The sequence below is a fragment of the Spermophilus citellus genome, assembly GCF_964194105.1.
Source record: "Spermophilus citellus genome assembly, chromosome: X".
NCBI lineage: Eukaryota > Metazoa > Chordata > Mammalia > Rodentia > Sciuridae > Spermophilus > Spermophilus citellus.
In genome coordinates, this window is record NC_138190.1 from 46625748 (window position 1) to 46645800 (window position 20053).

The following is a 20053-nucleotide window of genomic DNA, read 5'->3' on the forward strand; positions in this document are numbered from 1 at the left end:
CTTGTTTAATAAATCCATCTGCACCTGAAAATCACAGATATATATCTTATATCTATAAAGTCACAGATATAGATATAATGGATAGACCTACTAGTTTATATTTTTATATTCTCATGTGTTTAAAACTTCAAAAAATTTTATGTAGAGTGACAGAGATAAAACTTTATTTTCTTTTTATGCTTTATTTTTTATTCATTTAAAAAACAAATGACAGCAGAATGCATTGTAATTCTTATTACACATATACAGCACAATTTTTCATATCTCTGGTTGTATATAAAGTATGTTGACACCAATTCATGTCTTCATACATGTACTTTGGATAATGATGTATATCACATTCCACCATCCTTGCTAATCCCATGCCCCATCCCTTACCCTCCAACCCCTCTTCCCTATCTAGAATTCATCTGATCCTCTCATGCTCCCCTTCCCTAACCCACTATGAATCAGCCTCCTTATATCAGAAAAAAACATTTGGCATTTGCTTTTTTTGAGGGGTGGACTGGCTAACTTCACTTAGCATTATCTTCTCCGACACCATCCATTTACCTGCAAATGCCATGATTTCATTCTGTTTTATTGCTGAGTAATATTCCATTGCGTATAATTGCCACATTTTTTTTTATCCATTCATCTACTGAAGGCATCTAAGTTGGCTCCACAGTTTAGCTATTGTGAATTGTGCTGCTATAAACATTGATGTGGCTGTGTCCCTGTAGTATGCTGATTTTAAATCCTTTAGGTATAGAATAAGGAGAGGGATAACTGGGTCAAATGGTGGTTCCATTCCCAGATTTCCAAGGAATCTCCATACTGTTTTCCATATTGGCTGTACCAATTTGCAGTCCCACCAGCAATGTATGAGTGTACCTTTCTCCCCACATCCTTGCCAACACTTGTTGTTGTTTGTATTCAAAATAGCTGCCATTCTGACAGGAGTGAGATAATGTCTTAGAGTAGTTTTGATGTGCATTTCCCTAATTGCTAGAGATGATGAAATTTTTTTCATATATTTGTTGGTTGATTGTATATCCTCTTCTGTGAAGTGTCTGTTCAGGTCCTTGGCCCATTTATTGATTGGGTTATTTGATTTTTTTGGGGTGTGCTTAGCTTTTTGAGTTCTTTATACACCCTAGAGATTAGTGCTCTGATGTGTGAGGGGTAAAAATTTGCTCCCAGGATGTAGGCTCTCTGTTCACCTCACAGATTGTTTCTTTTGCTGAGAAGAAGCTTTTTAGTTTGATTCCATCCCATTTATTGAGCCTTGATTTTAATTCTTGCACTATAGAAGTCTTATTAAGGAAGTTGGGGCCTAATCCCACATGATGAAGATTAGTGCCTACTTTTTCTTCTATTAGACATAGTCTCTGGTTTAATAGTCCTAGGTCCTTGATCCACTTTGAGTTGAGTTTTGTGCATGGTGAGGGATAGGGATTTAATTTCATTTTGTTGCATATGGATTTCCAGTTTTCCCAGCACCATTTGATGACCATGCTACCAAAAGCACTATACAGATTTAATGCAATTCTGATCAAAATCCCAATGGCATTCCTCATAGAAATAGAAAAAGCTATCATGAAATTCACCTGGAAAAATAAGAGACCCAGAGTAGCTAAAGCAATCCTTAGCTGGAAGAGTGAAACAGGTGGCATCACTATACCAGACCTTAAACTATACTACAGAGCAATAACAAAAACAACATGGTATTGGCACCAAAACAGACTGGTAGACTAATGGTACAGAATAGCGGACACAGAGACTAACCCACAAAATTACAATTATATTAGACAAAGGTGCCAAAACCACACATTGGAGAAAAGATAGCCTCTTACATCTTTATTTTCTATCTATATATAAGCCAATATTCCCATAATTGTTTCTTTCATACATAATCTATCAATGCTCTACTGATTTACCTCTACCAAATGTTAAGTACTCATAAAACATGGATCTGTTTCTGGATTATCTACTATGACATATTATTAGTATGCTACTGTATTTTAGCATACTTTATATAAAACTATGTATTTGTAGTATGTCTTTCTATTTGGTAAGGATTCTCCATCATTTTTGCCTTTTTAAAAATTGTCTTAGCTACCTATGTATCATTATCATCCTATGCTTATCTTAGAATTAGTTTATCTACTTGTGCTCTCAAAAATTAATACTGAAAGCTGGAGTTGTCGCTCAGTGGTAGAGCACTTGCCTGGCATATGTGTTCCATCCTCAGCACCACATAAAAATCAATGAATAAAATAAAGGTCTTAAAAGTTCTTGCTGAGATTTTAGCTGGGATAGCATTGAATATTTAGGTATAGATTTTGAATTTATAGATAGTTTTGAATTTATAGATCAACTCAGTGAGACCTTGTCTCTAAATAAAATACAAAATAGGGCTGGGGATGTGGCTCAGTGGTTGAATGTCCCTGAGATCAATCCCCGGTACCAAAAAATTGCATTAAATTATCCCATCCATAAAAATAATATATCTCTATGCATTAAGCTCATCTATAATATTCTTTTAATACAATTTTAAGTTTTATTATAAAATATTTAAGATGAATTAATATTAATATTATAATATAATAAATACTATGAATACTCTGTTTACATCTATCAAATCATAACATTTTAAAAGGTTTCTTTTCAGAGATTATATTCAAAATATTTAACAAACCTGTATGTCATGGACACCAGCTAATGAGAAAGATCCCTGACTATCAGTGTCTACAAGCTCAATGCTATCAAGCTCTGCTTGATTCATATATATATATATATTAAATACATAGAATATTTTAGCTACAGTTAAAGACACTTGTGTATCCTTTCCCAAATTCCATTTTCCCTTATCTCTCTCTGCATATTATTATATTATTATGGTATGTGTATGTACCCATAGTATGTATAGCATAGTTTTGCATGTTTTCAAATTGCACGTAAATGTATTGAGCTGAAAATATCAGTAGGCAAATATCCATTTTGATATATATTTAATGGTTATATATTATCCCCTTGAGTGAGTGTGCCAGTTAACTAATAAAATTCCCTAATTCTTTTAATTTTGGATAGTTTTCTAATTGTGCTCTAGTACAAACAATGCTGCAATAAATATTCATTTTTTGTGATCCATAAACACATTTCTTTGGAATATGACCTAGCATTGCAATTCTGAGGTTGTAGGTTACATTTATTTTACATTTTGGTTGAAAATATACTTGGACATATGTATCTCTCCATGAACACTGAATGAAAATATCTATATTCTGATACTTTCCCCAACATTACTTTTAGATATTTTTTGTCATTTTTTTTAGATTTTTAGGGTTTGTTTAGCTTTTACTCTTTGATAGATTAAAAATGGTATCTCAATTAATGGTAATTGCATTTCCACAGTTACTTGCTTATTGGTTTTCATATTTGCCAGTCTCCTACTCAACTGATCTTTCCTTGTAGAACCATTTTTGAGAATTTCTAAAGTAGACAACACACTCTTATACTCTATAGTTTTCTCTTTCATTCAGTGTATGCTTTCTTTTATGAATGAATATTAATATTCATAATATAATAAACAATACTTATTAGTATCAGTCTTATTAAACCTGGGTACTAGATCCTGATATACAAAAAGTTCGATTTACATAACTGCTCCATTTTTAAAACCAGAATTGACAGACATGATTGGTCCTGCTTATAGAACCTTTCACCCAATCTTTATACAATTGTTTTGTGTATATTTTTAACTGAGAAATAATAATTTATACATTTGTGATGTACAACATGATGCTTTGATATATGTATGCATTATGTACATTTTGTGTATCAACTCTTTATGAGATATATGGTTTGCAAATATTTTCTCCCATTCCATACACTGTTCCTATACTACGTTCATTATTTCCTTGGCTGTGCAGAAGCTGTTTAATTTAATACAATCCCACCTGTTTATTTTTGCTTTTGTTGACTGCTTTATAGCTGTAATAATGTACATGCCTACCAAATTAAGCTATTTGGCATATGCATTGCCTCATATACTAGTCATTTTTTTAGTGAGAACACTTAAAGTCTACTTTCTTAGAAAATTAAACATAGAATATATTGTTGTTAATCATAGCCACAATGATGTACAGTAGTAGATCTTTTGAACTTATTTCTCCTAACTCAAGTTTTGTGTCCTTTGACCAATGTCTCCCCAACCCCCAAATCTCTTGTAACCATTATTTTATTTTTTTCTATGAGTTCAACTTTTTCAGACTTCACATATAAGTGAGATAATGCAGTATTTGTTTTATTGAGCCTGGCTTATTTTATTTAGCATAATATCCTCCAGTCCCATCCATTTTAATGCAAAATACAATATTTACTTCTTATTTAAGGCTGACTAGTGTTTCATTGTGTGTATATACCGCACCATCTTTATCCATTTGTCCACTCACAGACACTTGGATTGATTCCATGTCTTGGCTGTTGTAAATAATGCTGCAATGAACAGGAGAATGCAAATGTCTCTTTAGCATAGTGATTTTATGTCCTTTGGATATATATAGCTGGGATTTCTCGATCATACGGTGCTTTTATTTTAATTTTATAATCATAGTGTTTTCCATTTTGGCTGCAATAATGTACATGCCTACCAAAGTTGTGCAAGGGTTCCCTTGTGTCTGCATCTTTGACAACACTTGTTATTTTTCATCTTTTTGATGATCAATCACCAATCAAGGTGATATGTAATTGTGGCTTTACTTTGCCTTCCCTGATGATAGAAATATTCAGTGTCTTGCTATATATCCGTTGGCCGTTTGTATGTTTTTGGAGAAATGTCTGTCTATTCAGGTACTTTGTCCATTTTTAATTGTTATTGTTTTCTTGCTATTAAGTTGTTTTAGTTCCTGGTATATTTTGCATATCAACTCTTTATGTTATATATGGTTTGCAAATATTTTCTCCCATTCCATACACTGTTTACACTATATTCATTATTTCCTTGGCTGTGCAGAAGCTGTTTAGTTTTACAGTTCCACCTGTTTATTTTTGCTTTTGTTGACTGCTTTTGGTGTCATATTAAAAAATTCTTTGCTATGTTTTCTTCCAGTACTTTTACAACTTCAGGTATTATGTTTAAGACCAATCCATTTTGAGTTGATTTTTTTTGTGATGGAAGATAAGAATCTGTTTTCATTTCTCTTCATGAGGATACCCAGTCTTCCAAGCACCACTTATTTGAAGAGACTGCCCTTTATGCCTTGTATGTTCTTGGTATCAATGTCAAAAATCAATTGACCATGAATTAATGGATTTATTTATGACTCTCTATTCTGTTCCATTGGTCTCTGTTTTTGATAAAATTTTAATTTCCTTTTCTGACAGTTTGTTATCAGTGTATAGAAATACAACTAATTTTTATATTTTGATTTTCTTTCCTGTAAGATTACTGAATTTGTTTATTAGTTCTAACAGGATTTTGTGTGATCATTAGTATTTTCTACACATAGGATCATGTTGTCTGCAAAAGGGACAATTTAACTTCTTCCTTTCCAGTATGGATGCCTTTTATTTCTTTCTCTTGCCTGATTGTTTTGGCTAGGATATCAGTACCATCTTGAATAGAAGTGAGAGTAGTCATCTTTATTTCTTCCTTATCTTAACAAAATCTATACTTTTGTTATTCAGTATGATGTTAGGTGTGGGTTCTTCACATACACCCATTACTATTTTGAGGTACATTCCTTCTATACCTAAATTTTGAACATTGTTTAAATCATGAAAGTTTGAACTATTTCAAATGACTTTTCTGCATCTATTGAGAGGCTCATATTATTTTTATCCTTTGTTCTGTTAATGTAATGTATCAAATTTAGTGATTTGTATGTGTAAATCATCTTTGCACTCCTAGGATAAATCCAACTTGATCATGGTGTATAAACTTTCTGACATGATGTTGTATTCAACTTGCAAGTATTTTGTTGAGGATTTTTGCATTTATGTTAGTCACGGATATTGGCCTATAATACTTTTGTCTTTTAATGTCCATGTCTGGTTTTGATATCAAAGTCGTGATGTTCTTACAAAATGAGTTTGGAGATACTCCCTCTTCTCTAATTTTTGGAAGAGTTTGAGAAAGATGTATATTTATTATTTGTTGGTTGTACATAGTTCATCCGTGAGATCACCAGAGCTTGGGCTTTTCTTTGATGGAAAACTTTTTATTACTAATTTAATCCCCTTCCTCATTATTGGTATGTTCAGATTTTGTTTATTTATGATTTAGCTTTGGTAGCTTGCATGTATCTAGGAATTTTTCCATTTATTCTAGGTTTCTGATTTCTTGGCTTATAAAATTTCTTAGTGTTGTCTTATGATCTTTTGTATTTCTGTGCTATTTGTTGTAATATATCTACATTTTTAATTTGTCTTCTGTCATGTTTTTAGTTGATCTATCTAGCTAGAGTTTTTTCAGTTTTATCCTTTCAAAAAAGCAACTCGCTGGGCGTGGTGGCACATGCCTGTAATCCCAGTGGTTTAGGAGACTGAGGCAGGAGGATTGCAAGTTAAAGGTCAGCCTCAGCAATTGAGTAAGGCCTTAAGCAACTTAGTGAGACCCTGCATCAAAGTAAAAAATTTAAAATGCACTGGGGATGTGTGTGTCTCACTGATTAAGCACCTTGAGTTAGATCCCCAGTAACAAAAGTGGGGGGAGGCTCTGTTTATTTGTCTTTTCTATTGTTTTTTTCTAGTGTATATTTCATTTATTTTTACTTTGATCTTTCTTCTACTAATTTTGGCTTAGTTCTTTCAGTAGTTCCTTGAGGCAAACTATTAGGTTATGTATTTGGTATCATTCTTCTTTTTGATGAAGGCATTTAATACTATAAATTTTATTTTAGAATTGCTTTTGCTGCATCCCATAAGTTTAAATATATTGTGATCCACTTTTTGTTTGTGTTAAGATATTTTACATTTCCTTTTTAATTTCCTTTGACACATTTGTTGTTCAGAAGCACATTATTTAATTTTCATGTATTTATGAATTTTTGAAGTTTCTCTTGTTTTGGAATTCAAGGTTTATGCTATTGTGGTTGTAAGTTATTTGATATGAATTAAAATTTGTTGGGACTTGTTTTGTAGCCCGAATTATGATCTATCCTGGAGAATGTTGTTTGCACTGGAGAAGAATGTGTGTTCTGCAGCTGTTGGATGGAATGTTCTGTAGATGTTTGTTAGGTCCATTTAGTCTGAAGTGTAGTTCAAGTACAATGTTTCCTTATTGATTTTCTGTCTGGATGATCTGTGCATTGTCAATAGTAGGGTATTGAAGTCCTCTACTATTATTTTATTGTAGTGTATCTCTCCCTCCAGCAGCTGTATGAATATTTGCTTCATATGTATAAATGCTTCAATGCTGGATATATATATATATATATATATATATATATATATATATATATATATATTCTACTGATGAATTGACGCCTTTATCATGATATAATGACCTTTTTTGTTTAATTTTATGGTTTTGACTTCAAGTCTATGATGTCTAACATAAGATCAAGCAAATAAGTGAAATTTTTTTCTGCACAGTGTACCAATGCACTGTGTCACAAGAAACAAATCTAAATACTTGCTTGGTGTATCAGTGAAGAAGGAACATGGCCCCAATAGTTTTCAAATAAGTTGATTTTTTTAACAGCAACAACATAGTAATTGCAGGATAAATAAAAATCTTTTGTGGGCTTTCTTATATTTGTTGGTTTTTATTCTGAATATATATGATGAGGGAGCATCCTATCTTTTAATGTTTAGACTCTAAATATCCTAATTTGTTGGGATAGAGGGGGCTGTAGGAAGGGGTGGTGTGGGAGCTCTAGAAGGAACAGGAGAATCCAACAGGAACAGGGATACAGAATGGAGAATAGAGAAATCAAATGGAGAAGAGGAGCGAGTGATTGCTGAATAACGGGCAGTAAACAGAAATGAGGAGCTACACTGAGGAGAATGGAAAGTTGGAAGTAGGGAGGGGGAGGGAGAGAGGGCAGACCTGCAGGGACCGAGACCCCCTCCGGAGGCGGAAAGAGGCAGGACCACTTCCGGCCAGGGAGGCGGGGGACTGGCTCAGACCTAAGGAGAGGCTTGGAGAGAGCAGACACTTTCTGGACTCCAGAGGACGAGGTGAGCTGAGGTGCCCAGCTTTAGTGAAGAACCTCTGGGGGCCTCTGGGCTGAGGCTTCAAGGCTCCTGACTCCATACAGCCTTAAGGTTTGAAGAAACCCTACTCAGGGTTTGGGATCTAACCGCATAGAAGTGGTTGTGTTTAGCGGTGCCTGGACCCGATTCTCATGGGAAAAGGGAGGAGGAGGAATACCCTGTGGGCACTAGAAAGGTCTGAACTCGGTTCCGCGGGAGAAAAGTGGGATGTAGACCTGCTTGGGGTCATAGAAAAGGAAAGATGGAGAAATATTTCAGGCGGTAGAAAGAAGGGTGGAGGACCCAGTTAGGGAGGGAGATGAGAGACAGACAGCGGGATCCCGTTCAGGCTGGAGAAAGGGGGCAGGACCCAGTTTGGGCTAATGAAAGAAGGGGTCGGTACTGAGGAAGGAGGGGGCAGGATTTTTTCCTTTTTTTTTTTTTTTTTTTTTTTAATTAAGCGGCTGAAAGGACCAGGCTCTGAAGGGAGAAAGGAAGGGCTAGAATCCAGTTGGTTCTGGTTTGAAGAAGGGAAGAGACGGAACCTGGTAGGGTTTTTGGAGAACAGGGAACACACAGGTTAATACCGTTGGATTTGTTGGTGGGGTATCCATGTTGCAGAAAGGGCGGGGCCGGGCACTTGCAGACGTGGAAAGAGGGGGGAGCTGTGTTGGGGAAGGGGCGGTGCAGAGACTTGCCGCAGAATGGAGGGAGGGGGCTTATTAAGGGGAGGGGAGGGGAGGTGAGGAGAAGTACTGCAGAAAAGAGGGAGGGGGCATATCCGAAAGGGGTGGTGCGTGGCTGTACTGCAGAGGAGGGGTGGGCGGTGTTGGGGAAGGGGTGGTGCGAAGCAGTACTGCAGATCAGAGTGAAGGAGCCAGTGTTGGGGGAAGGGTTGGACTGGGATGTGATGCAGTTAGAAAGAGGGGGTGAGGGGTGGGACCGAGGTGTTTTGTTGCTCTGAGAGCAGGGGCTAGAGACGGTCCAGTCCATCAAGGCGCATGCGCACTGGGGGCCTCGATCGGGTTCGTCTGAGAAAGCGGTGTGCCAAAGGTGGGGGCTCTGTTTGGTGCGCATGCGCACTCTCAAATTGCAGTAGGGGGCGTTCGTAGGTGCAGGGGCGTTGTCATAGAACTGACTTGCCATCTTGGAAAAATAAAAACGCTGCTGGTGGCCGGAAACCAGACCGCCTGGGTTTCTAGGTAATGAGAACCCAGGAGTTGAACGGTTTGGGGTCCAAGGTTAGGTGAGACCCTCCCTGCCTTCAAATGAGGCAAAACCTCTGATGAATCTCCCTCTCCCTCTCCTTCTCTCCCTCCTTATCATTCTCCCCAAATTCAGCCTATTTCTCTCAGGCTCAGCTTTTACTTGGCTTTCCAGAAAGATGGATAGAAGAAATGACTATGGTTATAGAACAACGGTGTTCCAGGTGAGGCCTCTCTGCATTCTTATCAGGCTATCTTCCCTTTCCTGAGTTAATTGCATGTGAACCCCTCACCACCCTGTAATAGCATAATTGCCTGCCTAATCTGTCTCAGTTCTCCTTTGCATGGTGGAAGGGGAGGGGGAGGAGTGGAAAACCTGCCTGATTGTATCACCCCCTTCAATCAAACACTGTTCAGAAGAAAGAGAAGCTTTCTGGAAAGGGGTGGGCATAGGGAGGCAGGTAGCCCAAAGGATCATAATCCTAAGTGTGTAGGGCCCTCTGCCTCCCTCTGGGAGCCTGGGGCTTCCCTTCCCTCCAGATGTACAGACTGATACCACAGAAGAGGACAGTGTCTTGCTGATGCATACCCTGTTGGCGGCAACCAAGGACCCACCTGTTGCCAACCGACCTAAGAAAAGCAAGACCAAGAAGACTTCTCTTAAGGCTGTTACTAAGTCTGCACCTGCTGCCTCTCCAGTCCCAACTGCCAATGAGATTGCCACCAACAAGCCCAAAATAACTTTACAGGCTTTAAACTTGCCCATGCTCACTCAGATCAGCCAGTCTTCAGCTACTACTGAGGTAGCCAATATTCAGGCTTCTTCAGTCACTGTTCAGCCTAAGAAAGCCAACAAGACAAAGAGAGTTTCTGCCAAGGTAGCCCAAGGCTCCCAGTCCCCAACTGGGAATGAGGGTGTTACTACCCAACTCAAGTCACCCTTGCAGACCCTAAACCTACCGGTGATTTCACAGACTATCCAGGTTCCAGTTGCCAGTGAGTCAGCCAGTTCCCTGGCCTTGATAGTCTCTACCAAGCCTAAGAAAGCTTCCAAGGCCAAGAAGGCTGCCAATAAGACCATAGCTAGTGCCACTGAAATCTTACCAGCTCCAACTACTATCCACATAGCTACTACCCAAGGCCAAATTACCAGTGAGACAGCCAATATCCAAGCTGCAGCAGCCTCTATCAGAACCAAGAAAGCTCCCAAGGCCAAGAAGACAACTGCTAAGGCCCCAAATACTGACACAGAACATCTAGAGTCTCCAAATTCTACTGAGGCAGTGAGCAGGCAGATTGAGGCCACAGCAGCAGCTCTCCGGCCCAAAAAGCCCAAGGGAAAGAAGGTTGTCAATAAGGGCCCAAATTCTGCCTCTGAGATCACTGAGGCTCCACCCACCACTCAGATGGTTACAAACCAAACCATAGTAGCTACTATTCGAGTCAAGAGAGGGTCTAGGGCTCGAAAGGCTGGCACTAAGGCTCGGGTAACTGAAAGCCAGACCCCAGTTGCTGACCAGGGGGCTCAGGTGAAGATGGCTGCCTCTCAGACCAGCATAAGTGCCCTTGAGACTCAGGTTGCTGCTGCTGTCCAGGCCCTGGCAGATGACTATTTGGCTCAGTTGAGTCTGGAGCCCACAACTAGGAACCGGGGCAAGAGAAACCGAAAGGTGAGATCTCTGACAGCATCCTTAAGTTTGTAATTCTTTTCCATTCCTGTTTTCCTTGTTTGCTCATTTCTTCTATAAACATTTACTGAGTCTTTTTACTAGTCCCTGTGTTCATATAGGATATGGGAGATGCTGATAAGAATGGAATATAGTTTGTGACCAACTAGCAGTTCACAGAGTGGTAGGGAAGTAAGATATCTATATACTTAGATATAACCTGTATGTAATTCACCTTGTATTTACATAGTGGTCACCATGTTCCAAACTTTGGGTTGGATACATTTACAAAAGCCATGCCTTTATATCTTGAAAGGGATACAGGGACCATAAGTTCTAGTTTTACAGATAAGTAAACTGAGTCCCACTGAAGTGAAGTTACTTGTCCAGGGAGTACAGCTAGCAGAGTCTAGTGATACCCAAGGAAGCAGAGCTGTCCCAGGCCCTTAGGTTATTCTAGCCTGAACAGGGCAATTAAATTTCTGCCTGGAAGACAGTGGAAGAAAATCCCAGGACTCTGGGTAGCCAATGGCAGGGTCAGGCCCCACTGTAGGGGGGAGTTGAAGGGGACTTGCTGGAAGAGACAGCCATATCTTTCACCTGGTAACTCTGGACCTTTCTTCTTTCTCATGATGAAGTCCAAACATCCAAATGGGGATGAGAGAAGTGGCAGTAATTATAGGCGGATCCCATGGGGCCGGAGGCCTACGCCACCACGAGATGTGGCCATTTTGCAAGAAAGGGTAAGAATCCAATGCTGCCTCTTCTGTTTTCTTCCTCTGCCTCTTTTCTGCCATCTTACAAGTATATTGAGATCTCACTATCTTTCCCTTTTTTCAGGCAAATAAATTGGTGAAATACCTGTTGGTTAAGGATCAAACAAAGATCCCCATAAAGCGCTCAGGTAGTGTCCTAACAATCCTCCTCTTTGAGCCACCCCATCCCATAGTCTGGGGTTAATCCTTTACCTTTATGGATTGCTTATTCTCTAATATCTCTACCATTGCTTTCCTCCTACATCATCAGAGCTAGCATCTTTTAATAACCTAGTTCAAGGCTCTGATTGCACTGACTCCACTGGGCTGACAAAAGGGCTATAGTTGGGGCTGGGTTGTGTCTCAGTGGTAGAGCACTTGCCTAGCATATGTGAGGAACTGGGTTTGATTCTCAGCACCACATATAAGTAAAAATAAAAATAAATAAAGGTCCATCAACAGCCAAAAAAACCCAATTTTTTAAAAAAGGGCTGCAGCTCTATGGCCCATGCTCAGACCAGGTATTCCTACCTCTCCCTTCTTGTAGACATGCTGAAGGATGTCATCCAAGAATATGATGAATATTTCCCAGAGATCATTGAACGTGCAAGCTACGCTCTGGAAAAGGTGAATGGGCAGCCTGGGGTATGGGTGCACTGAGAAAGCCTTGAATGGAACAAAGGTATACAATCACAATCTCCTTCTGGGGAGAACCACAGAGGTTATCACTGTACAGATGGGTCCAAAGAGGAGCATAGACCAGCTATGGGTCGCACTGCTAGTCAGTGGTAAAAAGCACAGTGAAGACCCAAGCCATTCAAATTAGTCCTGGCTTCTGTCTGCTGCTAGATGAATATTTCAGATGTTCACCTCTGTGTCTCCCTAGATTCACACAAATCACAAAGATAAAGTTGATGACAGTAGTACATTTATTGCATGTTTAGTGTGCTGGGCACTTAGTTATGTACTTTACATGCATTACCACACTGATTGTGCATATATGCAAAACCCCCAGTTATATGGGAAGCTGCCTAATACCTGGGCAACTCATTGATGACTGAATTAAAATTTGTGATCTCACAAGATATTATTTTGTTTGACAGATGTTTCGAGTCAATCTGAAGGAAATCGATAAGCAAAGTAGCTTGTATATTCTGATCAGCACTCAGGAATCCTCTGCAGGCATACTGGGAACGTAAGCTGGGAAAGGGCTGGGGTCAGAGGGGGCTTCTACTTTCATCCATGGCACTACCCCTTTCTTGCTCTCTCCCCCAACATCCTCTTCTTGCTCTCTCCTCCAACATCCTCTTAGAGGATTGGAAAGATGGATCCTAAAAAGACCCTGTGCCAGCTCCTATTCATGGTTGGAGACCCATACACAATAGTAGTACATGATTATGATTGACTGAAGGGTGTAGGAGGCTGGGTTGGACATTCCTGCTATCAGGCTAGTTGTCTCTCCAGATAGAAACTTCCCAGGAAACCAGGCCTGTTGTTGCCTGTTTTCTTCCTACTGAGTGCCTGGCTTTGCCTTGGCAGAATGGTTCTCATGGGAAGGCTTCCTAATGTAGGTGGATCATGATGCCCCAAGGACAAGAAAAGGTTGAATATACTTCTGCATATATATCTTTTTGTAGTGCTTACTCCTTCCTTCCATGCTCTGTGGATTTAGAAAAGAAAAAACTGCTGTCTCTGTCCTCAAGGAGTACACAATCTAACTGAGAATGCTAGACTTACCCCTAGGAGGTAACCAGTCCAGGCAAGGAATGACCACAAATAGAATCATGGCTTAGACTTGAAATCAGAATTGCAGAATCACTATAGACTCACATGAAAGAAACCATATCATGGCTCCACCTCCCAAGATCATGAGAAGTGGCATCACTGGGGTTCTGCCTAGAATTTGCTCAGGTATGAGGGCTCTGGGAGAGAAGGGACTCATATTGACTGGGTGCCTGTGTTGTGCCCAGTTGACAGGCATTCCTTCATTTTCATGGCAACCTGGGGTGGGAGGTAGAACATGATTTTCCAATTTTGCTGAATGTGAGACTTTGATTCATGGGTCTTAAGTGCCTTGCCTGGGGTCACATGGAGTTGTAAGCACAGACAGGACAGAATTCTCCAAAATCTGAGGGATCTGGGAGAGTCTAGACTTTTGAGCTGGCTGGTGTGTCTTGTATGTGGCTCCAGGACATAAACCTTCTCTGTCCTATTATTCCTTTAGGACCAAGGATACACCCAAGCTGGGTCTCCTCATGGTGATTCTGAGTGTCATTTTTATGAATGGCAATAAGGCCAGTGAGGGTGAGTGGCTGGGCATGCAGCTGAATGGGTGGCTGTGCTCTGAATTCCATGTGTTCATTTTCTGTCCCTGTCCCCTCTTGCCTCCCCTTGCAGCTGTCATCTGGGAGGTGCTGCGCAAGTTGGGGCTACGCCCTGGGTATGATTGGGCTCTCTCAGCGCTTGCTGTCCGTGTTGTCCTTTGGCAAGAGAGGACGGTCCCAGGATTGCATCAGCCTGGTGGTCTGGTGGCGCGGGTGGGGGGTGCTGGGCTGGGTGGATGGGGAAATGATTCTGAACTCTTTACTCCCTTTCTCCTTTATGTCCTCCATCTGTTCTGAGCTGAGATGTAAGATAAACCTTCAGGGATCCCTGAGAAAGAGCCATCTGGCCTCCGGCTGCTTGCTTCTTCTAGTGGCTATGTGCTCACTACTTTCTTCTCTTCGTTGAGACTACCCCATGTGCTAGAGAGGTTTCCTTCCAGTTGGGAAATGCCTCTGCACTAATCTGGGCAGTTTTGGTCTGTGTTCATGGGTTATTTTTCCCATTGCCAGGGTGAGACATTCACTTTTTGGGGAAGTGAGGAAGCTCATCACAGACGAATTTGTGAAGCAAAAGTAAGTGGTGTTTGGGGGTTTTATTTGACCCTGATGTGTTCTGGGGGTGCTAGTCTAGTTCAGAAAGTGCTTAGTCAGTGCCTTCTTGATGCTGTCTTTAGAGGGATGAGCATCTTGTGTTCTAAAAATGAGTCCTGTCTAAAATTCCCATGGAGGGACATATCCAGGACTAGGAACAGACCAACACAATGCCCTTGCAATGGGGTGTGCTCAGAGCAGGGGGCCTGAAGAATGGCTTCTCTGTTTACAACACACCCAACAGCAATCTGGGTTTACTCCTCACAGGTGGCAGGATACATTGGCCATCCTGTGACATCATGCCCTATATACCCCAGGTGCCTTTGCACAGGGTCATTGGGAAATGGTCTTGGAAGGCCAAGACCATGAACTATGTGTGAGAATGAATCTTGGGCTGGAGAGTCTTGGAAATACCTCTGTAGGGGCTATTTAGCATTTGTGTAGAAGAGGTTGTCATATGAGACCTAGTGGTTAAACAACAGGTTTGCTTGGCTAGAAGTAAGCTTTGTTTCCTTTCCAAGGTACCTGGAGTATAAGAGGGTCCCCAACAGCAGACCACCTGAGTATGAGTTCTTCTGGGGCCTGCGCTCTTACCATGAGACTAGCAAGATGAAAGTCCTCAAGTTTGCATGCAAGGTAACATAGCTGCCTGATTTGGAATGTTAAGGGAATGGCATGTCTCTGGCTGACAAAGCCTGTGTGTAGTAATAGACAGGTACAAAGCAACCTGCAGTTTATATGTAAACACATGAAGCCTCATTAATATCCCAGAATGTTGCTAGAAATATAGTTTACATTGTTTTATTCATTCCTATGCTTTGTATTAATTAGTTCAGGCTTCTATAACAAAATATCATAAATTGAGTGGTTTAAAAACAGAAATTTGTTTTCTCACAGTTATGGAGTCTGAGAATCCCAGATCAAGGTCCTGCACAGTTGGTTTCTGGTGAGGGCTCTCTTCCTGGCTTAGAGAAAGCTGCCTTCTTGCAGTGACCCTTCTTACAAGGACACTAATCCTATTGGATGAGGGCCCCACCCTTAATACCTTATTAACTAACTATAAATTACCTCTATAACAGCCCTATCTCCCCAAACAGTCACACTGGGCATACTGTCATTTCCCACATTATGAATGAAGACACTTGGGTTCAATAAAGTTAAATAACTTGTCCATAGTTTTATTGTTCCTAAGTTATCAGAGCTGAAATTAGATCCCAGGACTGATCCATGACAAAGCCTTAATAAGAATTTTAAAAAATTAATGCTCTTAATTTTATCCAAAGCTCTTAGTAGGTGCTTCACATATCATTACAAAAGTTCTTTTCTTTATAATAATTATTATTTCCATTTAAGGTGCAGAAGAAAGACCCCAAAGACTGGGCTGCTCAGTATCGGGAGGCAGTGGAGATGGAAGTCCAAGCTGCAGCTGTGGCTGTGGCTGAGGCTGAGGCCAGGGCTGAGGCAAGAGCCCAAATGGGGATTGGAGAGGAAGCTGTGGCTGGGCCTTGGAATTGGGATGACATGGATATCGACTGCCTAACAAGGGAAGAATTAGGTGATGATGCTCAGGCCTGGAGCAGATTTTCATTTGAAATTGAGGCGAGAGCCCAAGAAAATGCAGATGCCACCACCAATGTCAACTTCAACCGAGGAACTAGCACCAGGGGTGGTTTCAGTGATGGTGCTAGTGTTAGCTTTAATGGTGCACCCGGCCCCAGTGATGGCTTTGGTGGTGGAGCTGGTATTACCTTCGGAGGTGCACCCAGCACCAGCGCTAGCTTCAGCAATGCAGCCAGCATTAGCTTTGGTGGTACATCCAGTACCAGTGCCAGTTTTAGCAGTGCAGCCAGCATTAGCTTTGGTGGTGCACCCAGCACTAACACTAGTTTCAGCGGTGGAGCCAGCATTAGCTTTGGTGGTGCACCCAGTACCAGTGCCAGCTTCTGCAGCACAGCCAGCATTAGCTTTGGTGGCACACCTAACACTATTACTAGTTTCAGTGGAGGAGCCAGCATTAGCTTTGGTGGTGCACCCAGCACTAGCACTAGTTTCAGCAGCACAGCCAGCATTAGTTTTGGTGGTGCACCCAGCACAAGCACCAGCTTTAGTGGAGGAGCCTGCATTAGCTTTGGTGGTGCACCCAGCATCGGCACCAGCTTTAGTGGGGGAGCCAGCATTAGCTTTGGTGGTGCACCTGGCACCGGCACTAGTTACAGTGGTGGAGCCAGCATCAGTTTTGGTGGTGCACCTTGTACAAGTGCCAGTTTCAGTGGTGGAGCCAGCTCTGGCTTTGGAGGCACGCTCAGCAGCACCACAGCTGGCTTTAGCAGTGCACTTAGCACTAGCACCAGCTTTGGCAGTACACCCACCACAAGCACTGTCTTCACTGGCGCACTTAGCACCAGCACTGGCTTTGGAGGCACACTTAGCACCAGTGTATGTTTTGGTGGCTCTCCAAGTTCTGGTTCCAGCTTTGGTGGCACACTCAGTACTAGTATCTGTTTCGGTGGCTCTCCTAGCACCAGCACTGGTTTTGGTGGTACACTAAGCACCAGTGTCTCCTTTGGTGGCTCTTCTATCACCAGTCCTGACTTTGGAGGTACACTAAGCACCAGTGTCTGCTTTGGTGGCTCTCCTAGTACCAGTGCCAGCTTTGGTGGTGCACTTAATAGCAGTGCTGGCTTTGGCGGTGCCATCAGCACCAGTGCCGGCTTTGGTGATGCCATTAGCACCAGTGCCAACTTTGGCAGTGCACTCAACAGCAGTGCTGGCTTTGGCAGTGCCATCAGCACCAGCTCCAGCTTCGGTGGTGCACTCAACAGCAATGCCAGCTTCAGCAGTGCCATTGGCACCAGTGCTGGCTTTGGTGGTGCCATCAGCACCAATACTGGCTTTGGCAGTACACTCAATAGCAGTGCCGGCTTTGGCAGTGTCATCAGCACCAGTGCCGGCTTTGGAGGTGCACTCAGCAGCAGTGCCGGCTTTGGCAATGCCATGAGTACCAGTGCTGGCTTTGATGGTGCTGTCAGTACTAGTGCTGGCTTCAGTGGTGCACCAAGCACCAACCCTGGCTTTGGTGGTGCATTCAGCACCAGTGCTGGCTTCAGTGGGGCACTTAGTACCACTACTGACTTTGGCAGTACTCACAGCAACAGCATTGGCTTTGGCAGTGCTCCCAGTACCAGCGTCAGCTTTGGTGGTGCTCACAGCACCAGCCTCTGTTTTGGTGGAGCTCCCAGCACCAGCCTCTGCTTTGGCAGTGCATCTAACACCAACCTATGCTTTGGTGGCTCTCCTAGCACCAGTGCCTGCTTTAGTGGTGCCACCAGTGCCAGTTTTAGTGATGGACCCAGCACCAGTGCCGGTTTCAGCTTTGGTAATGGGTTAAGCACCAGTGCTGGATTTGGAGGTGGACTGAGCACCAGTGCTGGCTTCGGTGGCAACCTAGGCACCAGTACTGGCTTCGGTGGCGGCCTAGGCAGTGGCTCCGGCTTCGATGGTGGCCTAGGTACCAGTGCTGACTTTGGTGGCGGACTAAGCACCAGCGCTGGCTTCGGTGGCGGACTAGGCACTGGCACTGACTTTGACGGTGGACTAGGCACCGGCACTGGCTTTGGTGGTGGATTAGGTACCAGTGCTGGCTTCAGTGGCGGACTGGGCACCAGCACTGGCTTTGGTGGCGAACTAGTCACCAGTGATGGCTTTGGTAGTGCACTGGGTACCAATGCTGGTTTTGGCAGCACACTTGGCACTGGTGTGGGTTTTAGTGGTGGCCTCAGCACCAGCGATGGCTTTGGCGGTGGGCCTAATGCCAGCTTTGACAGAGGACTGAGTACCATCATTGGCTTTGGCAGTGGTTCCAACACCAGCACTGGCTTTACTGGCGAACCCAGCACCGGCACCAGCTTCAATAGTGGACCCACTTCTATTGTTGGCTTCAATAGTGGACCGAGCACTGGTGCTGGCTTCTGCAGTGGGCCAAGCACTGGTGGCTTTGGTGGTGGACTGAGCACCGGAGCTGGCTTTGGCGGACCGAGCACCGGAGCTGGCTTCGGTGGTGGACTGGGCACCAGTACAGGCTTCGGTGGACCAAGCAGCAGTGCTGGCTTCAGTGGTGGACCAAGCAGCAGTGCTGGATTCAGCAGTGGACCGAGCACCAATTCTGGCTTTGGTGGTGGACCTAATAGCCTTGGTGCCTGTGGCTTCTCCTACGGCTAATGAAGTTTCAGGTGAATGCCATATTTCCATAGCCAGAGTCCATGGGGTTGGGTATAATATTTGGGATATTATATTTAGAAGAAACCATGAGGGAGGGGGGCTGAGTGGGAAGATGAAGGCAATGAAGGAAGTATGAGAAAACAGTATATTTGGTCCTAAAATGTTTTTGGTGTTTCGTTTTCAGGTTTATTCCCCATGTTTACAGACACCACTAATAAATTGCAGCAGTCTTTCCCATGGAGCCAAGGTACAGCCTTGGAATCTTTGTCCACACAGCAGTCCTAAGCAGCTACTACCAATCAGCTGAGGGTGACATGCTTTGAAAAAAATCTGTTCGCTGTTCTTGCTTTCTTGTTTGCTTTCTGTGTGCTGTCATATTTTGGTATTAGAGTTATTAAATTTGCAAAATGAATTGGAGTTTTTTTCTTTTAATTTGCTTAGGTAATTGTGAGTGACACTTTGGGTTTGTAGACGAGCTAGAGATCAGCATAGCTCTTTTGGGAATGTGGGGTCCAGCTTCAGGCTAAAAGGCAGGTATTTCCTAAGTGGGGGGAAGCCTAGGAAAGCATGGAAAACCCGAGGATAATAGCTTGAAAAAAATACAAAGGGGGGAAGCCAAAAGCAGAATGCAAAGAGAAAGAGTTCTAGAGTGTAAGTACAGATTCATTTTGAATTATCTGTGTAAGAATGGAGGGACAGAAGGGGGGGCAACTAGGGGTAAACATGGAAACAAGGGACAGTTTTCCTGGATTAGGAAAGTCTTAGGCATGTTGTAAAGACCATGACACCAAAACCAATAGAGAGGACCAGAAGGTAGATGGAAGAGTCAGGAATTTACAGAAGTAGTCCAAGAGGGTGGGGTGGGATAAGGTACCAGAAAATAGAACATGACTATTGAACAGGATTTAGGCGTATGGAAGCAGATGAATATAGATCATCATCATTTTAAGCAGTGATCTACAACCTGTAGTAGGTCTCAACAAAAATGGAGGTATGAATTATTTAGGGTTTGGATCTCATTGGGTGGTTATGATGAAAGAACAAGAGAACAAAGGCAGCAAGTGTGTGAATAAAGTCTTTTGAAGACTTTTTACCACTGGGTCACTTGGTGC

At 42.3% G+C, this 20053-nt stretch overlaps 1 protein-coding gene across 5 annotated transcripts; it reads left to right on the forward strand.

Moving 5' to 3' along the window:
* Nucleotides 1-8055: 8055 nt before the first annotated feature.
* On the forward strand, nt 8056-19249 carry LOC308639322 (uncharacterized protein). Of its 5 annotated transcripts, none has more exons than XM_081277541.1 (12): nt 8056-8166; nt 9523-9610; nt 9881-11056; nt 11692-11796; nt 11894-11957; nt 12356-12435; nt 12912-13003; nt 14033-14248; nt 14643-14705; nt 15245-15359; nt 16077-18952; nt 19126-19249. In XM_081277541.1, exons 2-11 carry the CDS (start codon nt 9566-9568, stop codon nt 18939-18941), a joined length of 4821 nt encoding a protein of 1606 aa, XP_081133667.1. In that variant the 5' UTR covers nt 8056-8166; nt 9523-9565; the 3' UTR covers nt 18942-18952; nt 19126-19249. The 5 variants fall into 5 exon arrangements, with proteins under 5 accessions (XP_081133667.1, XP_081133668.1, XP_081133665.1 ...); XM_081277542.1 differs by lacking the exon at nt 19126-19249 and having other exon boundaries at nt 8057-8166; nt 14033-14112; nt 14206-14248; nt 16077-19100; XM_081277539.1 differs by lacking the exon at nt 19126-19249 and having other exon boundaries at nt 8132-8253; nt 16077-19100.
* Nucleotides 19250-20053: the final 804 nt, after the last annotated feature.

Bases quoted from the DNA above. Each gene is read 5' to 3' on its own strand.
- LOC308639322 (XM_081277541.1), top strand. From the start codon at position 9,566: ATGGATAGAAGAAATGACTATGGTTATAGAACAACGGTGTTCCAG. The intron at 14,249-14,642 runs GTATGATTGGGC...TCCCATTGCCAG, and splicing joins AAGTTGGGGCTACGCCCTGG to GGTGAGACATTCACTTTTTG. The intron at 14,706-15,244 runs GTAAGTGGTGTT...TTCCTTTCCAAG, and splicing joins GACGAATTTGTGAAGCAAAA to GTACCTGGAGTATAAGAGGG.